At 36.9% G+C, this 12,132-nt stretch overlaps 1 protein-coding gene and 1 long non-coding RNA gene across 2 annotated transcripts; one reads left to right on the top strand and one right to left on the bottom strand.

Moving 5' to 3' along the window:
- Window positions 1–2,023: 2,023 nt before the first annotated feature.
- Window positions 2,024–6,942, bottom strand: LOC132190029 (Protein kinase superfamily protein). The gene is made up of 7 exons (XM_059604907.2): window positions 6,540–6,942; window positions 6,215–6,442; window positions 5,085–5,420; window positions 4,369–4,924; window positions 3,817–4,003; window positions 3,341–3,707; window positions 2,024–2,332 (listed from the first exon to the last, which is right to left on the bottom strand). The coding sequence occupies exons 1-7, from the start codon at window positions 6,831–6,833 to the stop codon at window positions 2,204–2,206; spliced, it is 2,097 nt and encodes a 698-aa protein (XP_059460890.2). The 5' UTR covers window positions 6,834–6,942; the 3' UTR covers window positions 2,024–2,203.
- Window positions 6,943–8,166: 1,224 nt separating this feature from the next.
- LOC148583938 (uncharacterized) lies at window positions 8,167–11,069 on the top strand. The gene is made up of 2 exons (XR_015909129.1): window positions 8,167–8,819; window positions 10,388–11,069. It is a non-coding gene; the product is annotated as an uncharacterized LOC148583938 (long non-coding RNA).
- The last annotated feature ends 1,063 nt before the right edge of the window (window positions 11,070–12,132 follow it).

Consider the following 12,132-nt stretch of genomic DNA (forward strand, 5'->3'; position numbering starts at 1 on the left):
TCCTTTTTTTTTTTTGGCCTTTTGGGGGTGGCCGGACCACCCCCTTGGCCATAGGGGTGGTCGAAGCACCCCCATACCGGCCATGAGGGTGGCTGGAGCCACCCCCTTGGCCAAAAATGGGGTGGTTCGGCCACCCCATTTTGGCCAAGGAGCCACCTCGATCCGTTTCTCCTTTTTTTTTTTTTTTTTTTTTTTTTAAAGTTTTTTAATATTTTTCATTTTTTTTAAAAAAATAATAATTTAAGTTGTCATTATCCGGTTGTTGGTTGGGGTGTGGGAAAAGTATGAATAATTTAAGTTTTGTTATTGAAAACTGTGTGCGATTTTTGACTACACAGCCTACACCTATGAGATGGCACTGTAGCTGGAACAGTACTGTTCCAGCTACAATGCCGGCCCCTGGCTGTTGGCAAACGGGGCCATATTTATTTGGCTGATCATCAAGAAACTTGATAGTCTCAATCAGTAGCTTTCACCTCCTATAACTCAAGGCCTAAGCTTCGTTATCGATAAAACTCCCATTGAAAGAAAGTATATATGCTAAACAAATGCATTTTGTTACTTTTGCGATGGATGAAATACCTAAGATATGATTCTTTGAATTACTGAATACATCATCTTCAACCCCAAACCCATCAGATGGGGTCAGAAATGTACTATATAAGTTGTTGTAAGACCTTAAAAATGACCTAATGTTTAACTAACAGTTATTAAACAAAATTCTGAGCTTTTTTATTTGTGAGTACATAAGAACAAAACAACAAATTACAACGATAAAGGGCTAGACAACCCAAAGAAACAGCCCCTAAACTACTAAAAGAGAATAGGTAAACAGAAGAAGAACAAAAATAAAAAAATAAAAAGACGGCAATACATCAAATGAATGATTCAAACCTTGCACGGAGACCAAGAAAATTAGCTGCCAATAAAGGCAATAAGATATGGTGTCAAAAATGGTACAACCAAAGGGCCTAAAGGGGGAGCATGAGATTGAAAATGTTCCACAAACCTCCCCAAACCTTAAAGGGCAAACAAGAACAAAAGATGACAGGGACAAGAACAAAAGGTGACAGAGACTTTAATAAACAAAGAAAATAACAATAGAGAGCGAAAAACAATAAGAAGACACAAAACCCAGAACAAACTATAAACAAACAACAAAAATTAAAGGAAATACAATAGATAGCAGCATCAGTGAATGAAAGGGTGGAGGAAGGCTGCAAGGAGGCTGTTGGAGACTGGCGTGTGTAAGCCTTTCATTGGCATGTAGTCTTCATGCGTCAGTGGTGTATGTCTGGATGCAACAATTGGATCCATGAGATCGATATAGGTGGAGGGAGGTGGCAGAGTGGTGGATATCAAACCTCACACATCGGCGCATGATGAACACGCTCTGGCTCATGGTGGCTGGATGGAGACAGGGCTGGCGGAGGACGATAGTGGAGACACCTAGGAACATGGTGGAGTAGTGTGTGTGCAACAAAGGCTTCTTGAAATGAATAAATATGATTTTGAAAAAATCAAATCTAAAAATTTCAAGAAGGTTGCGCATCTAAGGCTTGGGGCGACTGATGAGGGTGGTCGCATAGTGATTTGCGGTGGAGGAAGGGATTATGTAGTTATTGAACAAAGATAAAACGCCAAAGGCGTTAGATAAGGCCTCCGTACAGGGCCGGGTTAATAAATTTAAAGGCCTAAGGCGACAATTTTACATGGGGCATTTTTTCTTTAATTAAATAGTAATTAGTTATATTAATCTAATGTTTATACTAGGGCCCTAGGCAAATAATTAGTTATACTCCTCATATATGAAAATCCAATAATTCATGAAATAATCAAATCAAAAAAATTAGCCTTAGTCAATTGCCTAATTAGCCTAATGGTCTAGCCAGCCATGCCTGTGTCTAGAAAATAAATTAAACTCATTGCAAATGATAATATTACATTCAATAGTTTGATCTGCATGCACGTGTACACGATCCTATAAGAGAATTAGAAACAACAATTCTTTCACCTTTTAAAATTACTCTGGGGCAGGCCCACTCTGCTCAACCCATATATATATATTCCAGAAGTGACATTTTCCTTTTTCATTTTAATATGGTACAGAAGTATGGGAAGAAGATTGCATAAGCATTTTTATCAAAGTTGACAAGAAAAATATAAATACATCTTTTAGCTCACCCAAAAACTGTTACTATTGTCACAAGGTCGAAGTAGAATCAGTCATTGGAGCTCGGAGTACTTGTTGTAGTAAGCGTGCAGCAAGACGTTGAGTGATCCCGCCAATAACACGCCCCCCTAGACTACGTGCCTCGGGTTGTTGAAGGACCTGCAAACGTATGCATCAACAGATCTTTAAAAATGAATATAATTATGTTCAGTTTTTTCTAGGATATATATTGTGCGTTTTATATCGAGTTAAAATTTATCATGTGAAGAGAGAAGCGACTCATTTAGCTGACCGTCAGGCTAACTTGAGTGTTAGGCAGCTGTCACCATATTCAATCCTTAAATAAATTTCATCTGAAGAATCTAATAACAATTAAATTATTGAGTTGGGCATTCTTTGACAGTCTTGGAATATGATGTCTTTCTAGCCATCACCACATCAAAACTTTAGATATAAACAAAAATTTGAAGACCTTGATATTTTCATTTCTTTTCCTCTTTCCCCCAAAAGTCCAATACCCTAAAAAAAATAGGCTGACTGACCAAATTATCTAAAAAAGTTATATTTTAAATTAAACATCGGCCATAATTAGGATCCTTCATAGCTCGTTTTTTAAATGAAAACCTGTAGATTTTTTTAGCATTGGGTTTCCTCTCTATGGACTATTAAAAGATACTTTGGATAATTTTTAATATTGAAATTAACACCACAAAAATATAAGACCGAAGGGGGACAAATTGCAGCTTGTAAGATCTAATATGTTTCAAATTCAGTTAAATGAGTCAATATGCTAATGCATGTTTGAATCATTGAGTGAATTTGGCAATGGAAGATAATTGGAACACAAAGACTTTGTGCTGATGACAAAGATATCAAACCAAAGCTAAAAAGCCACATTAAGAGGTTTCTAGTGATACAAATAGAGAACTATTACTCTCACTAGACAAAAGTGTTACGAATTGCTTTGTATCGCAATTATTAATGGTGGAAGCTGTAAAAATTTAGGATGTGTTATCTACTATCATTAGTGTGTTCTAGTGTGGTTAGTCCGTCCCCTTTCCAACTGTTCTGATGTTTATGAAGTAATTTTTTTTTTCTTTCCATTACTATCCCAAAGCTAGAAAGAATAAAGAAAAAGACAATCATGCCACAAACTATGGTTCTTACCTGTAAAATAGGCTGCAAAACTGCTGGATCAAATTGTTCAGAGGATCGCAGAAGTCCCCAAATCCTTAACACTTGATCTCGAAGCTCCATCATGCTTTCCTTTTCAGTATTACTCATCAAAAGAGGTCCAGTTGCATTGCCATTAAACATTAGAGTCCTCATAAGATCGGGGATATAGTTGTATGTATCAATAACTGTGCCTAAAACAAAAGTTTCGGTAACACGGACGGCCTCTTTAATTACTAAATCCCTTAGCTCTTCACCCTCTGGACCCAACAACAGCTTCAAAACTGGTTGCAAAGCATCTTTTACAGAAAAGTCTCGATCTTTTCTTCCCTGTACTAGTAGATTTTCAAGTCTGTTCCACCTGCAATGAACCAAAATATAACCTGGTCTTCAAGTGGGTCTATAACACTACACAACATCCAATTCAAACCAGAAGAAGTATAAAGATAAGATTGAAGCAAAAGCCATGCCTAAACTTCCCATCCTTAAAAAGCAGCTCAATAAGTGCATCTCTGAGATATGGATTTGGATCTGTTAGAAGCCTTTTAGCAAAGTATGGATATGATGCTGCCAGCACCTTGAAATTAGGATCAGCATAAAGTGCTAAACCTTCCAGTACAGTAAGCGACCTCAATATCAATGCATAATATGCTGGAACTGCAGTAACAAGCCAAGTTATCAAATTTCAGCCAAAAAGTCGCAAGGAAAGCTTCAATTTTTTTACATCTGTACAACTACACTGTTCTGTGATTGCAGAAAAAAGATGTTAACTCAAAGAAATTAATATTCTGTTTTTCAAGAGCAAGGAATCAACAAAATGGAGAACAATACCCACCACATCAAACTCTCGAGTGTAATAATAAACAACAAATAAATGATTACCAACTCGATTAAACGATCCACTACATTGGACACTTCATTACCACTGAATCAGGGCCATTTCCCAACACTGCTGTAATTGTACAGATGTAAGGAACTTGCAGGTTACAGCACGAAAATCATTCACAACAGTATTGACTCACCATTGAATGGATATTGATATAAAACAGCACCCAGACCATCCACTATTGTTTTGAAGTTTAGTTCACTAACAGTTGAATTAAGTGCATCGTCAAAGAAGTTTCGAAGTGCCGGTACAATTGGAGAAACATCTACATCAGGTGACAAGAAATCAAGAGCATAGTAATCACGAGCCATAGCTTCATAGTCTCGATTGACCATGTGAACAACATGACCTATAATAGCAAATCTTGCTTCTTCAGGAGTCTCACTCATCATTCCAAAGTCAAGAAAGGCAAGCTTTCCCTCAGGTGTTGCCAAGAGATTACCAGGATGAGGATCTGCATGAAAATATCCATACTCAAGTAGCTGCCTAAGGCTGCACTGTATACCTGTGTTCACCAGATCCAAAACCCTCAAGCCTTGTCTCTCAATGGCATCTTGCTCATTTAATTTGACTCCATCAACCCATTCCATTGTCAATACTTTGCCACTCGTATAATCCCAGAAAATATCTGGGACAAGGACATCTTCCTTGTCCGCATACAATTTCTTAAACCTCCTTGCATTCTGCCCCTCCTGCAGGGACCTGTCAAAATTAACATTCAAACCCAAAAGAATCTTATACAAATTACGATATTTAAGGCTGAAGTGACCAGACACTCTGTCTTCTCAACAACAACTGATTAGGACAGAATGTATGATTGGTAGTACAGAAACATGGTTTTGAAAAACTAACCTGCACATAGTTGAGCTCTTGATAAACTCTGCGTGCAAATTCATCAATAAGAGCAACAACATCACTGGAGATTATGTCAACGTATTTATTTATTAGAAATCCTAGAGCTCTTATCAGGTAGAAGTCAAGTCCTATAGCTTCTTCAATACCAGGGCGTTGCACCTTTACTGCAACAACCTGCCCAGAATACTTCAGTTGAGCTTTATAAACTTGACCTAAACTTGCTGCCGCAATTGGCGATGGAGATATGGATGAGAATATGGAGTCAATTGGTAGTCCCAACTCCCTCTCAATGCATGAAAATGCCTCTGCATCGGGGAATGTCGGTAAAGCATCCTGCTCAATCACAATGAGAGTGATATTTGTTTTGGCATCTCATATAAAGCTCTATACATAAGTATGTGGAGGAGAAACTATGACAAAGGATTTTTTTTTTTTTTTTGCTCTTTTAGTGGAGTTTCACTTTTGTCCATCTAAAATAAATGGTATAAAAACGCAATAGTTGAAGACTAGAACTTTATGCGGTTACTGAAAGGTGTTGAGGTTGATACATATTGGAATTTGTAGTAACCACCTAAAATCAACCAACACAAGCAATGCATTCCGTTAACTTCTAAGGTAATAAAATTTCCTGATCCTTTAAGTGCTGGAAGGCGTGATTAAAAAGTGAGAGCTATAAATATTGGTTTGATTTTTTATTCTAACCTAACGTAATATAAGAGCTTATTAAATGAATCTAATAGAAATCAACATCATTAAAAAAACTTTAAGAGTTTAATATAACTTCCAGCTAAGAAAAATGATGGGACAATGTCGTGATGTCTCTAGATCCATGCACGAATGGATAGTAATGTGATAGTAAAGCAACAAAGAGGTCCCATTCATCAAATTATCTGCAACAATCTCTTTTCCGGAGTACTGCTAAATGCATAATTAGAATGCTTCTCTCCCCTTCCCAAATACCAAAATAATAATAATAACAACGATGCTTATTAGTGGATGATAGGAAAACAAGGAAAGAGAGAAGCAGGTTATTAGTGGACAGTATTGTCAGTGTGCATGTAAATAGAGAGCGAGAGAGAGAGAGAGAGAGAGAGAGAGAGAGAGATAATGGATAAGGAAGAATATACTTGAAGTTCGGAGAGCTCCTCGAGATACTCCGGTGGACAGATGTCGGGCCTGGTGGACAAGCCCTGACCTATTTTCACAAAAGTAGGGCCCAATCGGGTGAAAACTCTTCTCAGCTCGGCGGCCCTAAGTCTTTTATTTCGATCGAGCTGGCGATTCCTTTGGTCAACCAACAGTGTTAAGCCGAATGAACTCACTGCAATCAAAATTTGCAGGGTCCTCCGCAATACCTAATCGCATTAAAGACGGAGAATCAATCAGATAAGCTTTCTTTTATATGTAATTAATCTGATCAGAGATTGAAAAAAGAAAAAGTGAAGTGAAAACCTTGATCGGGCGAGAACCGTATTTGACGGCAAGAAGTTCGGGGCTGTAGACGGAGGCATTGGCGGCACGTGCCATGGCCCTTGCCTCGGCCTGCAGGTCGTCAGTTCGATCCCCCGCTAAGACCAATCCAGACCCGGGCCCATCATCTCTCAATGCAGGCACGGTTCTAGGTCTCGCCTCCACCAAAGCTGCTCTGATTGGAAATAATCTTACCACGCCTCTACAAGGTTTCTTTTGAATCGAACCACACGGGCACAAAGAGAACGGCTGACCGACGGCAACAAGAAGACTCATGGCTATGGTGGTAAGCGGTAACTGAATAACTGTGCTGGTTTTTTTTGAATTACAGGAACCAGGCAAATGGCAAGTGGACAATGGAGGAATGGCCACCCGAATAATTAAGCTGAATCGGGCTCGTATGTATTTTTCATTTTTGGCAAACTTTTTTACGCCACCAAGTGACCTCTGTACACGTGACACGTCTTCTTCTGTGCATTTGGTTGATATATATTGTTGGCCGGTTTCGTACCACAAACCGTGTGTGTGTAATCTATACTTTTAAAAAAATTCTCTTCACGGCATCTTCCATTTTTTTTTTTTCAAGCCATGTCGTTGGACATAATAGTGATATTCTTTCTCCATGGATCAAGTATGATAATGAAATCCCGACAATGCTACTCTAAGTATGAATGAAATTTCGCATTTTCGTGATCCAAAACGATTAAAATTCGAATATCTTTTGTTGTCCAACTCAAAAAGTTCGATATTTATCTTATTAAGCCAAAAATTAGACATTTAAATTTTTTCTTGTTTTCCTCCCTTCCAAAGGAACGCATGCTACCATAAGTATGAATGAACGTTTATATTTCGAGACCCAGAACGACTGAAAATTCGAAAAGAAAGCATGCTACTGTAAGCATTAATGAACTTTCGTTTTTTGCGTGACCTAGAACGACTTAAAATTTGAATTTCTTTTTTTGTTTCACTAAAAGAGTCCTATATTTATCTCAGGAAGGCTGTTTTGGCAAAAAATTAGACATTAAGATTTTTTTTTGTTTTCCACCCTCCGAAAAGAAAGCATGATATGGTAAACATGAATGAATTTTCGCATTTTCATTACCCAGAACAAATGAAAATTCGAGTTTCAATTTTTTTATTTTTATTTATCTAGCTCAAAAAGTCCGATATTTATCTCATTTAGGTTGTTTCATCCAAAAATCAGACATTCAAATTTTTTCATGTTTTCCTCCCTCTAAAAAGAAATCATGCTACCGTAAGCATGAATAAACTTTTGCATTTTCGTGACTCAGAACGACTGAAAATTTGAATTTATTTTTTTTGTCTATCTCATCAAGTCCAATATTTATTTTGTTTTTATGTTTTTTTGGAGTTTTTTTTTACGTTTCTTTGGAGATAGACACTTGGCTAAATCGAGGGGGCTGAGCCACCCCCAAATGGCTTGGCCACCCCCCACTTCTTTTTATTTTTTATTTTTGTGTAAGTTTTAGGTTTAGGTTTAGTTTTTTTTTTATTTTTTATTTTTTATTTTTTTATTTTGTATATAAACTTTTTGTTTAAAGTTTAGGTTTAGTTTTTGGTTTTTTCTGTTAATTTATTTTTTATTTTATTTTGAATTTTAACTTTTTGTTTTAAGTTTTAGGTTTAGTGTATCTATTTTTTTACATCCCCCCGCGGGGAAGTCATTTAATGTTTAAACTTTACCTCCGAGGGCATTTTCGAAAGTTTCGGTTCAAAAATGTTACGTGCCACGCATGTGACTTGGTTTTCGTCCAAATAGACAGATTTGATGGATGGATGGTGTTTTATGCCAATGTCAGATACATTGTGGGGGTGTTTTGTTAATTTTTAAACATTGAGTGCCAAAACGCAAATGTGAATATTTCAAGAGAGTAAAGTGTATTTTTTCCTTAATCTTAAGCATTAACTGAACATTTCACTAAACAAATATGGTACTTATAATTAGATGACAAACTAGAGGATTATTTCACCATACATAGGCATTTGGAAAAATTCATGTCTGTGATTGTGAAAGCATTAGCAAAGCCTTCTTTACATGGGATGTTTCAGTGGATGGAAAACAATTCGTGGACCTGACATATCATATTAATTTCTTGATTGATTAACATTTGCAATCAAGTTTAAGTGCTATAGTTCCTGAATTTTGGACCTAAAAGTAATAAAATTGGATTTCAGGAGGGAAGAATGAGAGGTCAAGCTTTTGTGACATTTCCTTCGGTTGAACTTGCGCATCGTGCGTTGGTATGTACCTTACAGAATGCAATCTGATGTGCCTGTGTTTCTGCAGCATCTTAGCCCTTTCATATAGAATATTTTGTTCAGCTGGCCCTTGTTCCTTTTTATGTGCTATATCCTATGATGTTATTGTGTGAGCCTTAAGTCGCTATAAAACTTATAATGCAATACCTGGTTGATAGAGTAATCTAAATGATTCATCATAAATTCTTTCGGGTTCCTCAGTAACTCACTGACATGCCTCCCAATTTTAAGTAGCTGTACTTCAGTTTCAAAATGAATGCTGTTTGGAAATTGGTTTTCAGAATCCATACTAGCTGTTAAGAAGGTTCCATTTGGCTGCCTAGGATCCAATTTCAAATCATTGAAATGCAAATGCAGTCCAGACCTGAGAAAAGGAAAATGCAATAAAACAAGATTAGTCTTCTCTTGATCTCAAAAGAAAGATCGGTAGGATTTGCTAGTTTGATCGCAAAAATCCCATTTTCAAACCATTATTTGGTTGGGAGAGCCTATGGAAGTATATCTATTGACATTTTGATATCCACATACTAAGCTCCCACGGATTTTTTTAGCATAAGTCATATTATGTACTAATTTATTTAACATGAACTGCCTCATCACTTTCAGTGTTCAACCTTAAGAATCCACTTTCAGGAAGCCGTCTTGTTATTTCTCTCCCACCTAAATGGCGGCAAAGGAATTGCTACCATTATCACAGTTAGCTTCAGCAATGTACTTATTTCTGTAAATGAATCTAGGGGATGGCCTACCAGCGAGCATAGATAGAAGGAGATGGAACGGTGGAAACCTGATTATTAAATTGGACTTTTAGGATTATAGCCATATATTTAGCACAATGAATGATGTTGTGATATGAACATAAGAGTTAAACTCTAGGTTTACATCAAAATTGAATGTAGTTGCTACTGTAACTTTTGGTCCTACAACATATGAAATAGGTTAAAGCTTCATAAATATGAACAATCCTATTGATACCATTGTTCATGGCCTTGGCTTTTCTGGTAAAAGGGCCAAGAAGCCTAACGCTAATTGAAGTAATATTCTAAAAAGCCTAAGAATATGTTTGCTAAGGTATTTTAAAACTCTTTTCTCTGTTCAAATACAAAAATACACATTTTCAAACTAAGTTACCAAACGAAACACTTTTCAAACAACAAAACATAAAATGCTTTTCAGGAAAAAAAAAAAAAAAAAAAAAACATTTTAAAAAAAACAAAACATAACACACTTTTTAGAGAACTTCCCACATCCTCTATTTGAAATATTTTGAGAAAACATGTGCATACTTTTTCACATGTAGAGGCTGACTTGTTACTAACAAAACATAAAAATAAAAAATAAAGAATGGGGAGAGAGGTTTTTTATACTAATATGTTAGGTTTCTGGAAATGGCTAGTTTTGGACGTTTCGCCGATTAAAGAGTAGCATATATAGTTCTACTTACAACTAAATGAAATCTTCTTTTCTTTTTCTTTTTTTCTTTTTTTTCTCCCTTTGATTATCTTGCTTATGTGCTGAAGTTGTGATGACTGGCATACCCTTGGTTGCAGAATCTAGGAAATGGCTATGTGTTCAAAGGCAAGCCAATGATAATCCAGTTTGGTCGGAATCCTGTAGCTGGCAAAGCAAATTAAATAGATCTACTACAACTAAAGGAAGCTCCATATACTATTGCTTCATTGCTGCGTTGATTATGAAGCTAGCTGGAAGATATCCACTCGGTATTAATGATGCAGTATAGGCGTTAAGTGTTTACAATGATCAGTTGCTCATCAGCTGGCCATACTACATGAAAAAAAAAAATGGTAGGTGGTTTTAAGTCATGGATCATTTCTTGACTATTGGCTGGGAAAAGGTCTGCTGATGCTTTAGACCACTACTTCAGGAAAACGAATTCCACTATCGAACTTGTTTGGTGTAGATGGTTGCGGCTTGTGGCTGTAGAAGAGAAAATTGTCAAAACAATTAAAGGACTGAAGCCTGCTGCTAAGGATGTTGAAGAAGATGCATATCTGGGTGGTTTTAGTGAGTTATTCCTGTATCAGCAGTTAGTGTTACATTAACTGTTGTCAACTCTAAGCTTCCTTCTCATTTGTGTATGCTCTAGAATTAGTGTAGGTACATGCAAGGGATGGAATAATACAAAGTGCAAAGAAGTATTTCAGTTTTATGACAAATTTATTGCGTTCTCCCTTGTTATATACATCAAGATAAACGTGGGAATCATGCACAGTGGATCATCTTAACGGTGTTTGTAATGTGCATTTGAATGTGTTGTGGGGTGTGCCTTACAACTTTACAAGAGTGATTATTAAAGCTACAGAGGGGCCCCCTGCTCCCCCTCAAGGCCTCAAATTATCTAAACTTTCAAAACCGGGGGGCCATATATGCCACCCTGCTCCGTCGAGGTAGATCTGGTCAAATATAAATGTCGTTTTGCACGTGGTCGATGGCACTAACTCTGATATGATCATGCAATGGGGGTAGGTTGCTTTAGTAGAACTGTAGAAGGATGCGTGTGGTGTCGGTGACATACTGTTGCACGTATATATTCTCTTGTGGTGTTCGTAATTCAATGAACCAAATATACAAAATAAGTCATGTCGGTTTAATGCGTTCAAGAAAAATGTGATTAATTTAGAACTTGAGAAAACTTTTGAGGTGCAGAGTCTAAAGTGCAACTTTGAGGGAAACCATGTTCGTAATAGGTCTGGAAGAAGGGGGAGGGAAGGTGAAGCCGCAACGTGGAAGAAGATGAAGACCGAGGGGGAGCATCAGCAATCAGCATCAGTAGCAGCATCAACGTGCAAGTCGCCAACAAACAACAGAAACAGAAAAAAGGCCTGCAAAAATAATTCAATCCAGTCAGCCTAAAAAAGGAAAAACAAAGGCCTCAACAAGGCATCTATTTCCGCCACAACAGTATCCTCTGACATGTTCTTCCTGTTGGATCTTTCTCTGGACAGTGGCAAAGACCATGAATGCCTTCTTGAGGCCTTCCGCTTTTGTTTTTTTTTGGCTGAAAATAAAACATTCTGCTATTTTCTTGTTTTCCTCCTTACGAAAAGAATGCATGCTACCGTAAGCGTGAATGAACTTTCGCATTTTCGTCACTTAGAACGATTGAAAATTCGAATTTCTTTTTTTGTTTAGCACAGAAAGTCTGATATTTATCTTATTAAGGTTGTTTTGGCCAAAAATCAGACATTCAGACTTTTTTTTTTTTTTTTTTTTTGATTTTTCTCATTAAGGTTGTTTCGGACAAAATTCAGACATTTGGATTTTTTCTTATTTT

Source organism: Corylus avellana, chromosome 9, assembly GCF_965113065.1.
Source record: "Corylus avellana chromosome 9, dhCorAvel1.hap1.2, whole genome shotgun sequence".
Classification (NCBI taxonomy): domain Eukaryota; kingdom Viridiplantae; phylum Streptophyta; class Magnoliopsida; order Fagales; family Betulaceae; genus Corylus; species Corylus avellana.